The sequence below is a fragment of the Nerophis lumbriciformis genome, linkage group LG07, assembly GCF_033978685.3.
Source record: "Nerophis lumbriciformis linkage group LG07, RoL_Nlum_v2.1, whole genome shotgun sequence".
In the NCBI taxonomy this organism is placed as follows: domain Eukaryota; kingdom Metazoa; phylum Chordata; class Actinopteri; order Syngnathiformes; family Syngnathidae; genus Nerophis; species Nerophis lumbriciformis.
The window spans coordinates 27,580,748-27,599,160 of record NC_084554.2 but is presented as its reverse complement, the minus strand read 5'-3'; the positions used below and the strand labels follow the sequence as shown (position 1 = coordinate 27,599,160).

Sequence of the window (18,413 nt, the reverse complement as noted above, 5' to 3'; positions counted from 1 at the left end):
CATGCTGGGTAATGTAGTCGATTTTATTTTACCCATAATGCAACTGCGCTTACTTGTCCTGCAGGCGGGGAATAAGAAAAACTGCTCCATGCGTGGATTTGTCCTTTGAATTTTGTCAAGTTCTGACGGCTAAAAAGAAGACCGTTACCTGGGGCATACATATGAAAGTAGCAGGACGTTGGTCCCGTTGGATTTAAAAGCTGGTGTCTCCGGGACAGATATTTTTTCAGTTAGAATGGTGCAGCTCAGGCCCTCACGCGGACATTTTGGCGCAGCTAGCGAGTGAGATGCTAACGGTTATGCTGCGTTGACTCTCATGGTGTGGCTAAAGTCCAGAGTTCTACGGCGTTTAATGATTAAATTACAATGTCTGGATTTAATTTTGGGACGGGGACGCTTGGTTCCACCAACGCGGGAGGAGGGTTTGCATTCGGAACAGCAACCAGGTAATAATAATGGAGCACATTAGCTAACGTTAGCATAGCCTAAGTCGACAACATTCACTCAACTACTTGACCTATTGATGAGCTTGACGTCATTGTGTGTCATGGTTTGACTTAGTTATTTCTGCATTAGGATTTGTTTTGATCACGTAAATTGTGTTGTGTTAATGAAATATATTTCGTCATCTAAATGGCTGACATGCTGTTCTTTCAGTGCACCCGCGGCAAATACCGGCGGCTTCTCTTTTGGAAATGCTTTGGGTGCAGCCGCTGCGACCCCTGCCTCTACCTCCAGCACCACTGCATCTCTTGGCTTAGGAGGTGGCCTGTTTGGTCAGAAACCCACTGGGGGGTTTTCTTTCAACACACCCGCACCAGGTAACCAAGATCAGAACATACAATTGAATTGTGTGTGTTAAAATGCCACATGAAGCTCATGTTCTTTATGTGCAGGTGCTGCTGCGGCACCCACTGCTGGCTTAACATTAGGTAATATGCATTTTCATAAGCTAATGACAACATTATAAATGGTCTTTTAGGTTTAATTCAATCACGTGACTTTTTCTGACCTGCTTACTCCCGGTGAACGAAGAGGTGATCAACCAAACCAACACGGCTACCGTGCAGCAAGTAGTGTGCAAACTATCTGACTACGCAAGGGCCTAGATATTACCGCTAAAAGCAGATACGAGCAAAAGATCTAGCTATGCAATATGATCTATCCTCAAGGATCTTTTGTTGGTTGCGTTCACAGTAGGGATGTCCCGATCCAGGTTTTTGCACTTCCGATCCGATACCGATATTGTTTTTTGCATTTCCGATCCGATACCGATACTGACCGATACTGGCCTATCCGAGCATGTATTAAAGTTTAAAGTTATTTAGCCTACTTAGAATCATGTTGAAAAGGGTTTTAGTACTCTTGATAACAACTAGCCAGCTGAATTAGGGGAGTTTGAATAATACACAATGGTTGGTAACAAGAAACTGACCTGTTTATTCAAGGATAAACACAAAATAGACAAAATTATACATGACAAACAGAAATGGCATCATTGAACTAGGGCTGGGCGATATGGCCTTTTTTTAATATTGCGATATTTTAAGGCCATATTGCGATACACAATATATATGTGGATATTTTGCCTTAGCCTTGAATGAACACTTGATGCATATAATCACAGCAGTATGATGATTCTATGTGTTTTGATTGATTGATTGAGACTTTTATTAGTAGGTTGCACAGTGAAGTACATATTCCGTACAATTGACCACTAAATGGTAACACCCCAATAAGTTTTTCAACTTGTTTGAGTCGGGGTCCACCTAAATTGATTTATGATACAGATATATACTTTCAGATATATACTATCATCATAATACAGTCATCACACAAGATAATCACATTGAATTATTTACATTATTTATAATCCAGGGTGTGGAGGGGGGCGCCGGATGTAAGTGTCAAAAAGACAGCCAAAACAGTTTGATATGCGCGCACCTTAGAGGGAGCGTTGCTCGCACGGCTGCGCTAGCATCACAGCTAACGTTAGCCATGCTGCTACCTCGCTCTCTGCTGGGAGAGGACGTACACGTATGTGACGTATGACGTGACAGTATGTGACGTATGTCGTGACAGTATGTGATGTGTGTAAGAAGGTGCGTTTGCTGTCTGTGAGAGGGAGACACAGGAAAGTGTGAGAAGAGCCTGTCGTGTAATGCCAGCAGCTAAAAGCAACTGCGTGAGAATTGTGGATGTGTTGAAGGTGTGCTGGAAAATGCGGAATGGAAATTACGGAGCAGCAGAAAAGTGGAATGTATTATTTAAATCAGTGCGTTGGAAAACATGGACCGGAGTTTTTTTTTTAAACTGGATCTGGATCGGCATTTTCCCATGCCTTGCCGATACGCAATTTTTGGCAAATATCGGCAGCCGATCCGATCCAAATATCAGATCGGGACATCCCTAGTTCACAGACATCTCAAACTATCTCGTGCTCAAAATCTCATTATACACTGCAAAATAGATGAAAACTTGGAAATGCTTGGATGCCTACAATTTACTGGTGTGTGGCGGTGTCAAGGAAATTGGTATTAAGATTATCAGAATCAGCTTTATTGTCATTACGCAGGGTAACGAGATTGAGGCCATTCCATACAGTGCGATGTGTGCATGCAAGAAAACAATGTGTAAATATATAAAAATGTAGAAGTGCAAAGAAAGGTGTGGAAGAGAACAGTGTACACTCTATACTCTCTGTACAATGTACACTCTATACACTCTGTGCAAAATGTACACCCTATACACTATGTACAAATGTACACTCTATACAGTGTGTGAAATGAATATATACATGAATTATACCAGATAAATCATGCATCGTTTTTGTTTGGGTAATGTTGCTCTTCACGATTTAATTTTGCGGCTTGCGAGTACAAGTCCTTGTAAACAAACTGAGAGTAGCACTCGATAGCCTTTACTCACTGTTGTTCATTGTCACATTATGTTAACCACTCAAAAATATAATCGGAGACACCACTGAAGACCTGGCTGGTTGTGAAAGACGTAGAAGTGATCAAAGCTCAATGTAACTCCATGGCCAGGTACGTTTCGGCCTTGTTGTTGCACACGTCGTTACGAGTATGCGTAGTTTTCCTCATCTTTATCAAAATATAACTATGGATCTCAACGTGGTTTATGTGTTGAAAGCTAAATGTAAGATTGGTGTCTTTGGTAAAAACGTAACTCTTAGGTTTTGCTCACATTTTGCTTTCTTGGTGGTTTACAAAACATGCGTAGCAAAAATGCTTTTTAAGAACTCTGAAACATGCTTAAATACAAATATCAAGATAATCCTTACAATGGAAATACTAAATGTTAAAAGTATATCAAACAAACATTTAACAAGGTAATCACTACAAACTTGTGCATTTCTCGTTATCGCGTCGTAAAATCTTGCACTCTTTTGTCCTTCTTGGTTACCTCTCAAGCAACTCTGAAGAAATGTTTATCCTTTTCACGATTTGAACGGTTCCAACACCCTAAAACAACGCAAGCATAGGGCATTTTTCTTGGAAAAAGGCAAACAGCTGCCCAGAACGAATTTGACAACTGACGCTCCCTTGACCACTACGTCGAGTCTTGCATATTTAATGAGCCAAAACTGATGTCACCTGAATAAACCTACACCTATTGCTTGTTTCAGGTGCCCCAGGTTCTACGACAACAGCCCCTGCTGGCTTTAGCATGTCCTTCAACAAACCCACCGGTTCTGCTGCGCCCTTTTCTCTCAACGCAGCGGCCGCCACATCCACGTCAGTCCCCACGGGAGCAGGTTTAACATTTAGCTCCGTTTTGACGTCGACTGCGCCACAGCAGCCCGCCGCAACAAGCTTCATGCTGGGTCTCGGTGGCACGACAACCACGACTGCTGCTGCGACAGTGCCGTCACTGGGCGGGAGTCTTTTTTCTAGCACTGCGGTTACAGGTTAGTTAAAAGCTTTTAATTCAACAATGAATGCAATATATGTGATTTATAACATTATTTTCTATCTTCTGTTGGTGGAGGGTTGACATTAGGTTCTTTATTAAACACGTCAACAGCAGCCTCTGCACCCAGTATTGGCTTGGGTGGGGTGGACTTCAATACGTCATCTGAGAAAAAGAATGACACATCTGGAACCAATGCCCAGTAAGTCATGGTGACCATTGCACACTTTATTTTTGAATTGGTATCTTAACAAAATATAACTTTATTGTAAAACAAGTACAGTGTCATCACATAATTAATTTTTATGTGTTTTAAAATGACTGGTAAATCACAATCTTTGATTAAAGAAAAGCTTCAAATTAAATTAAAATTGGAATCAAAAACTATTTCCCCTACAATACACATTGAAATAAACAATTTTATCTAACTACTGAAAATCAAACCTGCAGTACTATTTACTGTATTCTATTGCTTGTTTAAAGTATAATTGTATTTGTGGAAAAAATATTTAAAAAAACTAATAAATATAAAACATAGATTTGTATGAATCACATTTAGTATAAAATATCACAATATACTTTGTAATATAATGACAATGCCATAGTACAATTTGTAATGTCCACTGTATATAACATATATATCAACATTTTTGGTGGGTAAAAAAGATCAAATAGCTTTAATATTAAATACTAAATAAATGCATTTACAAAGGCCTCTTCCAACATCCTAAGTAGTCAAAAGCTTGATGTTTTCTGCAAGCAATTTACAGTATATGCCCCTCAGAATTTAGGAAATATGCTGTGCTACAAAAAATATATTCCATAGGCCAATATACTCTGAAAGAATACATTTTAAAAATGCACTTGCATCCCTACAGGTAGCTAATCTGTTTGCTGTTTCATTTAGTCGTAGAATAAAACTATTTCTCTTTCATCTGTTTAGGGACAGTAAAGCTTTAAAGGACGAGAACCTGCATCCAGTCATTTGTCAAGATGTTGAGAATTTCCAGTAAGTATGCAGCAGTCATTAGTCTTGAATACAAGGAATGTTCCGATCAAGGTGTATACTGCTGATACCGATCAGTTCAACCGATACTGATAATGATCACATGAATAACTACATTTTTTAATGTACCGTATTTATGGTGAGTACTATTGACAGTTTAACAATAGCAACACAATATTTACACCAGTTTGTATTCTCTTTTATTACATACAATTGTTAAATCAAAACAATAACTAAAAAGTAAAAAATACTGTTTAATAATTAAAATCAATTGGTTTTTGCCCTCAAAATCCTCCTGTATCCAGGGAATTATTTCCTGACTTTGTAAACATGAACAAAAACAGCAATAACAATAATTTTTGATCAAATTTAAATATCGATCATATACTACTATGACCCTTAATATTGACACCACCAATTTATTGATTGATCCGATCCTCCTCTTACGTATCGTATATTGACTGTGACAATGTTGACACAATAGTTGTTATACTATATTCTCTCTAGACTCTTATTAATCTACTTGTTGATTTTCTGTTATTATATGCTTACTTTCTGCCGTAAGGTGGTTCCATCTACACTTTTTAAACTTTACTAAGCACCCTTTTCTTGTGTTTAAAGCAAGGTTATCTTAGCTATTAGCATGCCTTTCTCTCGTTGTGTAGCATGTTTAGCCTCATCCTCCAGTGATACTTGATAAAGATATTAAGAAATGCAGTTTATTTGCTGTAATGGAGGTGATTATTATTAATGCAGATGAGCGCCTCCACAAAGTGTATGGAGACACCTAATTAGGTTCTAGCTGCTTGTCAGCGAGAGAGGATCAGCGTTTGTGATCGACATTAATCGGCTATGGTGTCAAAAATGTTCGAATAAATCGCGATTCTTATTCGTAATGATTTCTTTAGGGGGGGGAAATAATTATCCGTCCTGTCCAGCCACTCAGGCAAATCATATTATTGATGTAGATGCCCATATCTGCTGAAGAGATTTACTTTACAAAAGAAAAGTGTAGGATACTTTTCTTGTTGCCTTATTTGTATTTGTCTTTATTAAATGTTTGGGTATAATTTTATTTACTAATCAGTTTTCTTTAAAGTAATATAGAAATGTATCCCAGCTGTTTATCTATTTTATGGAGGAATATAGTTAATCATACAACTGGCACGCAATGTTATTAAAAAGTATTGATTTTGAATCGAAATCGTTTTGAATGAATAATCTATTCTGAATCGAATCGTGTGGTGCTCAAAGATTCACAGCCCTACCGATCACATTCTTTTCACTAAAATCTTCGGATGCCAGTGGCACGTTCCTATCAAATGCATTTATTTACTATTTTTCGTTATTTATACTTTCGTGTTTCAATTTCTTTGATAGAAAATTTGTCAAAGAGCAGAAGCAGGTTCAGGAGGACATCAGCAGGATGTCGTCCAAGGCAATATCCAAAGTGCAGGATGACATCAAGAATCTCAAACAGCTTCTCTCCGTCAGTGCCAGTGGTCTACAGCGCCAAGCTTTGGCCATTGACAAGCTGAAGCTCGAGACAGCACAGGTAGACTGCAAGACCTAGCAGGCAATTTACAGATTTTGTTGTTCACTTAAATACAATTTAGATATCTAAAGTGTAATCAAATCTTCTATTTTCCTCCTTTTGTGTTTTTATTTAGGAGCTGAAAAATGCTGACATAGCACTTCGTACACAAAAGACACCCCCTGGTCTTCAACATGAAAATACTGCTCCATCTGAGTAAGTAAGCAATCTGAATAGCCACCTCTTGCAACTTTTTTTTATAGACAAAACTAAATAATACAAAAAATTCATTTAGCTATTTCCGCTGCCTGGTGGAGCAGTTTGAGGTGCAGCTGCAACAATATCGGCAGCAAATAGAAGAGCTTGAGAACCACCTAACCACACAAAGTAATGGCTCTCACATCACCCCGCAAGGTAAGAAGCATCACTTTGGCCACAATGAAGTTTGGAGATGTTTTATTTGATTATGTGTCCATTTTTTATCTGTTCCAAGACCTGACCATGGCCATGCAAAAGTTGTACCAGACATTTGTCGCACAGGCTGCCCAGCTCCAGTCTGTCCATGAGAATGTAAAGGTCAGCCTAAGATTGCTAATATTAGTCATCGCTGATTGGCATTGGTCAATATTAATCCATCTTTATTTGTCCCATGTCTTAGATCCTGAAGCACCAGTACCTTTCTTACCGTCGAGCCTTCCTGGAAGACTCAACAGACGTCTTTGAGTCCAAACGGGTGTCCAACAGGAAGTGGCAGAGCATGCCGCGTGTGACCACCGGCCCAGCCCCCTTCTCCAGCGTGCCAAATGCTGCTGCTGTTGCCATGGCAGCCACGTTGACCCAGCAACAGCAGCCAACTCCAGGTCTGACTGCCTACAAGTTTTAGAATGTTGCTTCTTTAGAGACTTTAGACAGGACACAATAATTAATATGTTGGCGTGAGAAGAGATAACATTTGGGATCATCTAAATTAAAAAAAAAATAGCTTTAGATGGTGCCAAGCTGTTTTATAAGTGTTTAATTTACGGAAAAAAGAAAAAAAACATGTTCCTAAGCGGATATAGTTTTCTGCCTTACTGTTGCTTCTATTGGGTCCTTGGTTCATGGGCTAGATTAATTTATCTCATGCGCCTTAATCTACAATACCAGGGTGTTAAAATTGTATTAACCATGGCTAAGCCTGAACTATATTTGGAATGTGACAAACGGCCAAGAATATACATTATCACACCACTACACTGTATTTCATGCTTGAAATGAGCCCACTTAATCAGTATTTGTGTGTGTGTGTGTGTGTGTGTGTGTGTGTGTGTGTGTGTGTGTGTGTGTGTGTGTGTGTGTGTGTGTGTGTGTGTGTGTGTTTGATTAATTAGAGGTCTGCTGTGTGATTTTATATATTTTAGCAAGTACAGGTAACAATTTTGCTTGTTTAACATGACTGATTGATTGCAAATGTATATACACTGCAGCGTGTGTGTGTGCTGCTTTGGTTAAATTTTCTTTTGTAGTGACTGCGTTATTGCCTACTAAACAAGACTGATTTTTATTATGGCTTAATATAGTGCACTGGGATAAAGCAGCACCATTTTTTAAGAATCAGGCAATGGTTGGCTGTACAGGGTCTGGCCAGTAATATGTGACACTCTTGTTAACATGTTTTTAGTAATTACCAATACTTTACATTGCCTTGTATGAGCCCTATTTATTGGCAACAAATGTGTTGCCAAATTTTACACAAAACAATTCAATAAAAAAGCTTATATTAGTGTTGCAAATTGTTCTCCTGTATTAAATGTAATCGCACACAAAACCTAATACTTAACACACTATATTGTTTATTCACCACATTTTCCACCACATTCATAAGTGATCTACCACCACACATTGCACATTATAATGAAATTGTGCATGTTTGCAATTAATGTCAATATAACTTATGGTAAAGAACCAGCATTCAAAGCGCAGGTTCGAAAGCAATATTCAAATTGAGTGTTTGTTCATTTTTCCTATACTTGAATTTAAAAGTGGTTTTAGTTTTAAAAAATTGTTGCAGCCAAAGGGTGTATTGCTGTGATGTTACCGACGTCATGCCCGGTTCCGCCCAATGAATACTCGTGGGTGGTCAAGCTAGCTGTTTTCAATGGGTACCAGATGCCATTTAGCCTTTTTCGAAGAAAAATGCCCAATGCTTGTTTTTTCGGCTGTACGAATCGTTCAAATTGCGAAAAGATACAAGTTAAAGTACCACTGATAGTCACAGACACACTAGGTGTGGTGAAATTACCCCCTGCATTAACGTTTCTTCAGAGTTCCTCGAGAGGTAATTAAACAGGGAGGAAGAGTGCAAGACTACGAAACGACGAGAAAAGCACAGCTCACACTCCATTCCAGGGGAGAAGAGTCGAAGAATGTATGAGTTCCGTGATCACTCCGTTAAATAGTTGTTTGATATGCTTTTCACATTTATTTCCCATTTAAGTGTCATTTTGATATTACCGGTATTTGTATTTCTTCAACTCGTTTGCTACGAGTGTTTCAAAAAGTACCAACTCGGCAAGTCTATATAAAAGAAAGCAAATGTCAGGAAAACCTAAAAGAGTTTTACCAAAGGCAACAATCATTAATGAATCTTTCAGCGCATACACAATGTTGACATCTATAGTTATATTTAGATAAAGACGGGGCAGAAACACGCTACTTGTAAACAGTAGACGAGAAATTTAATCGTGAAATGCAACCTTAACTGAGCAAAAACTAGGCATAATTTATCCGAGAGAGTCTTGATACCAATTTCTTTGACCAAGCCACACACAAAGGTGGTGTAGAACTCCATGCTTTTCCAAGTTTCCCTCTGTTTTGTCGTGTAGACTGGTGTCTGGAGTACAATACTTTGATACGTCTGAGAACGCGACCGACGTATAATCTTTGGTATCACTAGACAAATATTTCCGTATTTTGCAGAAAGATTTAAACCTCTTGTATATTCAGATAGTTTGCGCGCTTCTTCAACAGCCATCTTAGCTTGGTCGACCACCACTGGCTTTCACTCCTGGAAAGAAGTCACTTGTTGGAATACAAGCTATACTCCAGTCACACTACTGCTGTGAACATATTTTTTAGTGGCTTCTGTAGCACACGCCATGCCAAGGAGTCAACCACAGTTTTTTTAACATTTCGATTACCTCATATTTTGCAAAAAGCCTGCATTTTTCCAGTTTTAAAAAAAATAAAAAAAATTCTGTTTTCATTTTTAAAGAAAACTTGTAGTTGTACTGCGACCAAACTTCTCTGAAGTCGCAAAGATTCTACTTGCTTGCCAGGTCTAAACTCAAGGTGAAGTCAAATGATGACAAAAACTAGGCTGGCATTGGCGATTAGTTGACAAATGGGAGTTTGAGTCAGTGGCGAGATAAAATTTGGTAATTTCATGGGCTTTGTGGACTATTTGAGGAGGTTTTTTCAGTATTTATTGACCTATTTATATATGTTTACATGTGAGATGGCATGGTGTACAAACATCTGTAGGTAGTCCTTCAAATGTGTTGGTGTTGGCCGAAAGCTTCTTTACATTTGTCATAAAATAAAACGTGCCAAACGACTCAGGACAGCAAATGAAAGCTACTTATGAAGTTAAGAACAAAAAGTTGTTCTGCGGTTACTTAGCACTTGCTTGTATTTAAATAAGTCAGTGTGAACTACTTACTTGATTACATTTATTGCATTACATCTGATTTCAAATATAAATGGTAGGTTGGATTATAAAATAAAATACTCATAAGGGCTACTGGAACATTTCCCTCAGAAGTTTAATCAAGTGCTACTTTCACTTTTAGTGAGATAGCAGTAGTACTGTTTGTGTTGTGTGAAAGACAACCCAAATATTTTTTAATAATTTTTTTATCAAGTAGTTGGTTTTCGAAGGAGTCTGGACACTGAATTGTTCAAGTATTTTCCACACGTAAACTGCTTTCGTATTCATTTCTAAACATGTCTTCCATGCACGTTCTCTGCTCGGCAGTGACTATTACACTATTATATTACTATTATGGTGGTTGCAGTAGTGGTCCCATTGTTTGGTACTTGAAGTCAGCTGAGGCTGTCCTTGACTGTTTAGTATATTTTTCTGACTACTTTTTATGAGGCTCTATTTGACACGTTTTAGACACATGAATGTGAGCCAGCCGCCTCCCAAAGTCACGCTTTGTCTCACCAAAACTACACAAAAGACATGCAAGTGGCCACATGTAAGAATACACTGATAAAGAGCGATTTATGTAATAGTTAAAATGCTTGTTCAATAAGCTGCAACTATTGATTTATATTGTGACATATTATTTTGAGCAGTATATACAGTAGTACACTGATCCCTTAGACGCCAAATCCTTGTGTCTTATCTAACTCTCCAGTGCTTTGACTTGTATTTAAACATATATAACCAATGTTTGTTGATACAGTATATTTAATATATATAATATGTTGTGCCTTTTTCAGCTATATTTAATTCATGCTTTTTTTTTGGAACATATGCTAGTTCATTCACTCTAAAATCTTGAGTCTTCTGAAACTTGTCAAATGCAGTAGCGGTTAGTAATTATTACCAATCATTATGTTCTAAATTGTTTGTGTCTTTATGAAGTTGGAGTTGCTTATTAAATTGACAATAAAACCATTTTTTTAAACAAACTCTTGTCCTTGTTTTTGTTTTTACCTGGAGCTAATTTGACTTTTTTTTAATAAAGTTTATTTTTTAATACAAGCATATATACATTTAAAAAAGACAAGTTTTGGAGTGAAAGAACTAGCTGGTTTTGGTTAAATATTTTGCACATGAAATATTAGTTAATAAATTATTGGCAAACTGGTAGGGGCACTGACCACTACAGTACACAGGCTCCATGAAGATTTAAATTGTATTATAATGATGTATGAAAATCTACAAATGAACGAGGGATTTTCTGAAATATTGTTTACTTTTGCCTCTGTTCACACAGCGTAAGTATTGTACTTGGTAAACTAAATCCAGCTAAACCGCCTAAGTACGGTAGTCTTTTTTGCATAGCCAAATATTCTTGGTGGTACTTTGTTAAAAAAAAAAAAAAAGAGAACCACTGATATTGTAACTTTTTAATTGGATGAGTTGAATGTTTGAGATGTTTTTGCCCATACAGTAGTACCTCAATTTACAAGCTTAATTGGTTTTATTACAGAGCTCTTAACTCCAGACATTTGTATCGCAACTTAACGTCTCCCTTTGAAAATATTTTAATTGGGGCTGGGCCCCCTAGGACGGCACAATTTGAACATGCCCTTTAAGAAAAAAACATTTTTAGATGAGAAATACTGTATAAAAACAATACAATACTGTTCTACAAACAACTACAGTAGTTTTTTGAAGTAATGTAGAGTATTTACCTTGGAGAGTGGGCTTCCGCAGTTTCTCTTTCGAGCTGCTTCTCCATCAAACACACAATCATCAGCTTTTCCATATTTTCATAGATAATTGTCCGTCGTTTACATATTATTTTAAAATCCAGGGCAGAACGAGTGATATGTTTGAATTGCTTCAAGTTAGCAACGTGCTTGGTTTTGATTTCTTTATTAAATTTCTTTCTTCTCAGCACTGCCCTGCACACACTTTTTATGGTTGGAAAAACAAAGTTATGTCGATTTCCAGCTGTAAGCCGATTCTGGCGATTAAGACCAGATATTTTGGAGTCTTGTGACATTTGCTACACCAACTAATGACAGGGATGCTTATAACTCCAATGTTTGCCTGCAAATTTAAGCGCAACAATTATCTTGGAGACCGCTTTTATCTCGAAACACTCTGAAGTTGAGGTACCACTGTATATGGAAGGGACATTTGACTTTATTATTCATTGAAGGGGCAACTTTATCTGTCAAAAGCGGAGTTGTAAAAGGAGTAAAGCATCTCTCTGTGCCGTAGGGACCCAGGCACCCTTGGGAGGAGGTTTTGGAAACCCCTTTGCCACAGCAGTGGGCACTAGTTTGGGCTCGACCACTTTGGGAGGTATCACTGCAGTTTTTTTGTCAACTTCGAGTGTGTGTGTGTGTGCCTGTGTGTGTGTGTGAGAGAGAGGATGTATATTATAAGCTTGGTCTTTTTCATTCCTACTCAACAAGCTCTAAAACGTAAGTGCTGTTTTGTTTTAAACAGTGGATGCCAACTAAGGTGGTGGTCTGAACGCACACCAGAGAGTCTTTCCTCTTTATGGCCTTTGCTTTGTGCTGCTAGTTTCGGCAAGTTCAAGCTGACATACCCACACCCCACTATCATCCCCGTGTGTGTCGCTTTCTCCCCCACAGGTTTTGGTGCAGGGCCAGGATTTGGTGGGGTGGGTACTGGGGGTTCTTCTTTTGCCTTCACCTCCACCGCTAAGCCCACAGGAGGCAGTCTGAGTGCAGGTACATGTGTACGGAAACACCACACGCATGACTCACTAGCATTAAAGACTTGAGCCGTGTGTGTAGACTATGTAAAGTATGTGTGTGTATGTGTGATGTTGGCTTTTGTGCTTGCAGGTAATTTTTTTACATTAAGATTTGTTGTCAGGTGGTTATGATTATGATTGAGTAGAAAGAATGAAAGCTTATACTTAAAATTTCCCTTCTCCATGTCTTTTACTGATAATTAATTCACACTATAACTTTTATATAGTGACGTAAAATAAGGTGTTGGAAAAAAATAAATGCATTAGGATAGAATAAATGCAACAAAGATGAAACAAGCCTATTTTGACTAAATATCTAGTACATAGTGGTCTGAAAATTTGGACTTAAATGTACACTTCAAAATTGATCCTCAGATATACATAAAGTAATAACTTACAGTTAGTGAATGTTTTTTATTAACCCTGATGCAAGTTTAGGATTGACTATACACTTACTCTTAGAAACCAAAAGTCAACAATACATTTTTTTCCCCTTTCAACATAGGAAATCTTTATCTTTTGATTTTAAGTTTTTATAGTTTTTTTTCTGTTTGTGGCCTTTGTGTCAAAAATAACTTAATTCTATAATGCCAAATATAATAATTAAAAAAAGGTAACAGGGGAATATTTGAGGTTGGGTAATTACAGCCTTTAATTCATGACAACATTGATTTTGGTACGGTAGACAACTACATATTTTTACAGTGCTTACTGAGCTGGAATGAGAGCAAAAGCAGGCAGGACTTGGTTAAGTTTGAGTTCACACAAGTGTATGCCCAAGATCATTTTCCATACATTTTAGAGGTTTAATGGCAGTTTAACTCACGGTCATCAAAGCTCCGAGAAGTATGTATCATGGGTTTCTGGCGCCATTACACAAAACAATAATTTCTTGTTTTTCAATCAGCAAGAATGACATTCATTTGGATGTCATGGTAAAAGCGTAGTAATATACCAGGAATACAGTCTGTTTAAAAATAGCAGTTATAATGGGAGTCTATGGGGCCAAAAAAGTTCTTAAGAGAAAGTGTGTATACTTTGTTTATATCATATTCTAACAATGTTGCAATAAAAAACCTAATGCAATTTTATTTAAAAACAAAAACTAATGGTAAAATAGGGGGAAATGTGCACTTTCTTCAAAATGCTTTGACCATGTAGTTTACTCTTTACAGTGGTCTCTTGTGTGATATTGTCAAATATTTCCCTAATTGATGCCATTCCGAGAATAATCACTACAAACACCTTGTTTGTCTGCTTTTCCTCCTACGTTGCTACAATAATATACTTTTTGAAATAGTGTCAAAGGGAAACTGCATTTTTTGGAATTTTGCCTATCATTCACAATTCTTATGTTAAACAAAAACATATAATTTTCTATTTTTAATGCATTGTAACTTGTAAATAAAAGTCAGCTTACAATGGAGTCAATGGGAGTCGCTCTCTTCCGCCTATAAAGTGCTCTAAAAAAATAAACACCTCAGTCAAGGTATTATGCACATGCTGTAAGTACAATATATATGTAATGTAGTAACAGGCACACTCATAATGTAATATTTGCATGTTTATCTCATTTTAAGCATAGAGCAGTGTATTAATTTCACAGACTTATCACAACGTTCGCTTTTCCCTTCAACAACACTGAGTACTGGTACTACTCACAGCAGACTTCATGAAAAACTACACACATAATAATCACTTACTGTACAATGTCTACTCTCACTGGAATGCCGACTGATAGGATGTTGATATCTTCCCGTTTCGATGAAGAATTAATCAATCCACTCGAAGGGTTAGAAAGAAAAAAAACAGCTGCCGCAAACAAGCGCCTTTTTGTGTCCTTCTAGCCACCTCCAGATTTAAGTTGAATGTCACAGATGACTAACTTCTCGGTTTATGTCCACATCCTTCTATACAAGTGAGAGGAATAAGTTATAATCTCAAATTAATTTTTATCAGCTCAGTGACGATCATGATGCAGCAGCTCAGTACGTCAACACTATAGCTGCACAGCCAGTTAGCTCTCCGTATCACAGCGCTTTTGAATAGTTTGTCTGCGTAAACGCTAATAAAAATAATATCCCTTAATATAGTCAGGTCACAAGGTGTAAAAGTATAGTTGGCGGTTTTGGTGCATCTTTAGAGTGATTTAGAGACAAAAGGGTATACTCTATTATATTTTAGAGACAAAAGGGTATACTCTTATTCCCTTTTGTCTATTCCCTCGGAAACTCTGTTTAGTCTTCTTTACTCGGCGCAGGTCATCATGTTGCTTCCTCCACTTCCGCACCATTGATTCGTTAATGTTAAATTCTCTCGCTGCTGCTCTAATCCCGTGTTCTACTGCGTGACTGATCGCCTTGAGTTTAAACTTTGCGTCGTAAGCGTGTCTCTTAATAGTAGCCATTTTTGGGTCTTTACATAAAGTTTAGGTCTCGAAACTATGGTAATCAGCCGCCGACTTCATTTTCCCCCGTAGAAGAAGAAGTTCTTCTACGGTAAGCAGTCGCCGACTTCATTTTCCCCCGTAGAAGAAGAAGCGCTTCTTCTTCTACGGTAAGCAGCCGCAGAAGGGGGAAAATTAAGTCGGCGTAGTTACCGTTGTTGCGAGACCTGTTGTGGCTCAATATTGGTCCATATATAAGCTGCAGCGGTTAATAAGGCGCACTGTCAGCTTTTGAAGAAATTGGAGGTTTTTAGGTGCGCCTTACAGTGCGGAAAATACGGTATAAGTCACACTGGAGTATAAGTCGCATTTTTTGGGGAAATTTATTTTATAAAACCCAACACCAAGAATAGACATTTGAAAGGCAATTTAAAATAAATGAAGAATAGTGAACAACAGGCTGAATAAGTGTACGTTATATGAGCCATAAATAACCAACTGAGAACGTGCCTGGTATGTTAACGTAACATATTATGGTAAGAGTCATTCAAATAACTAACATATAGAACATGCTATATGTTTACCAAACAATCTGTCACTTCTAATCGCTAAATCCGATGAAATCTTATACGTCTAGTCTCTTACGTGAATGAGCTAAATAATATTATTTGATATTTTACGGTAATGTGTTAAAGTAAGAAAAAAACTGCGACTTATAGTCCGAAAAATACGGTATTTCAAATTAAAATGCATAAAGAAAAATACATACTGTATACATGCTTGTCCCTCATAATGATTGTGAATAATAGGTACAATTCCAAAAAAGGTGCAGTTCCCCTTTATATTGATGCTATATAAAATTAACTCCTCTGTCATACATGCCTTACTTATAATTAATGTCAGAGCGTATGGAATAGGGTGTGTTTAATTTCTCGCTGATCTCTGTTTCCTTTGTTTGCAGGTTTTGGCGGCAGCAACACGTCAGGCTTTAACTTCAGCAACCCCGGCATCAACCCGTCGGCCGGCCTGACCTTTGGGGTGTCCAACCAACCCACTGCAGGTTTTGGCACGGGAGCGCCCATGCTGCAGCTCAAGAAGCCCCCCGCTGGTAATAAACGGGGCAAAAGATAGAAGTGAGATTCCGCAGATGTAATTTTTGTAACTGTCCCCCACCCACCCAAAAGAGCATACATGTGCCAACTAGTGTACAAACGTTATGATTCAGCTTCATTCCATTTGAACTTGGTTATTATCTTGGCTCTAGTGGGTTTTTTTGGCACCGTTTTGACAACATTAACCAAATATAGCATCACACTAGGACCAAATCCATTCTGGACAATTGTTCTTGTTGCACTGCCATGCTTTTTGGGAATGCCAGCTTAGTTTGAACTGAGCGTTCGCAACTTGGCACAAATGCCGTCCAGAGTTAGAATTAATAGTCAAATCACTTAAAGAGTATAGAACAGTACTTTTATTTTTTATAACAAGAAGAACGGAACATTGTGGAGGGGTCAAAGGCATCGAGCATCATCATGATAGTCACTGTTGAGTCCTGAAAACCTTGTCCTGTTTTTGCTGCATCCAGTTTCATGGTTTCATAAGTATCTTTTGGACACCTTTTTATTTTATTTTTTATTGCATAGATGTACCAATTTATGATGAGCTTACAAAGTCTCTTTACTTAATAGGTTTGTCTCATCTGCTGCGATGCATGTGAGATTTTTTTCAGTTTTCAGTTGTTGTACTTTCATTTTCTAATTACTATCTGTGTACAACTCTATTTTCTAATAATGTGTTTAGTAATTCACTTTCATTTGTCATGTTTTGTCTTTGTACAACATTATTCGAAATACGTTTTGTTCTCTTTGGTAATTGTTAAACCGGAATTCAATATGTTCTGCTTCAAAATTGTTCTAATTCTATTTTGATTCTGTTACATTTTTTGTCCTGCATCTAAAATAATGATCATATTGATGTTGTGTTTTTAGTACTTAGCTTTTTTTGGGGGGTCGCGGGGGTGCTGGAGCCGATCTCAGTTGCATTCGGGAGGAAGGTGGAGTACACCCTGGACAAGTCGCCACCTCATCGCAGGGCCAACACAGATAGACAGACAACTTTCACACTCACATTCACATATATATGTATATGTGTATATACTGTATATGTATATATATATATATATATACATACATGTGTGTATATATATATATGTATGTATGTGTGTATATATATATATATATATATATATATATATACATACATGTATATATATATAATGCATGTGTGTATGTGTATATATATACATATAAATATATATGTATGTATGTGTATATATATATTATGTATATATATATACATATGTATATACATATATATGTGTGTGTATATATTTGTATACATATATATATACATATATATATATGTGTGTGTATATATGTATGTACATATATGTATGTATATATGTATGTTGTGTGTGTATATATACATATATATATATGTATGTATGTGTATATATATATACATATAATATATATATGTATGTATGTGTATATATATATATACATATAATATATATATGTATGTATGTGTATATATATATATATACATACATATATATATGTATGTATGTGTATATATATATATTATGTATACATATGTATATACATATATATATGTGTGTATATATGTATGTACATATATGTATGTTGTATGTATATACTGTATGTATGTGTATTATGTGTGTATATATATATATGTGTATATATGTTCTTTATATATATATATATAGCATATGTATATATAACATGTGTGTGTGTATATATATATATATATATATAGAGCATATGTATATATATATAACGTGTGTGTATATATAGCATATGTATATATAACGTATATACATGAATAAAATGTGTATGTATATATATATATATATATATATATATAAATAAACATGTGTATATATATATATACACACACGTGTATGTATAAGTGTGTGTGTGTGTGTGTGTATACACAATGTACCAATGGCCAAAAATATTGGCACCCCTCAGATAATGCACCACTTCTCCCAGAAAATTGTTGAAATTACAAATGCTTTGGTAT

General features: G+C 36.8%; 1 protein-coding gene across 5 annotated transcripts; it reads left to right on the top strand.

The window, feature by feature from the left end:
• The first annotated feature begins 38 nt into the window (after positions 1-38).
• Positions 39-17,409, top strand: nup58 (nucleoporin 58). 5 transcript variants are annotated; one of them, XM_072913494.1, is made up of 14 exons: positions 39-446; positions 658-821; positions 897-932; positions 3,650-3,931; positions 4,003-4,135; positions 4,877-4,942; positions 6,320-6,494; positions 6,610-6,689; positions 6,769-6,887; positions 6,967-7,049; positions 7,132-7,333; positions 12,418-12,501; positions 12,798-12,896; positions 16,270-17,409. In XM_072913494.1, exons 1-14 carry the CDS (start codon positions 367-369, stop codon positions 16,437-16,439), a joined length of 1,773 nt encoding a protein of 590 aa, XP_072769595.1. In that variant the 5' UTR covers positions 39-366; the 3' UTR covers positions 16,440-17,409. The 5 variants fall into 5 exon arrangements, with proteins under 5 accessions (XP_072769595.1, XP_072769596.1, XP_061821530.2 ...); XM_072913495.1 differs by having other exon boundaries at positions 3,650-3,933; positions 4,008-4,135; XM_061965546.2 differs by having other exon boundaries at positions 4,012-4,135; positions 16,270-17,408.
• Positions 17,410-18,413: the final 1,004 nt, after the last annotated feature.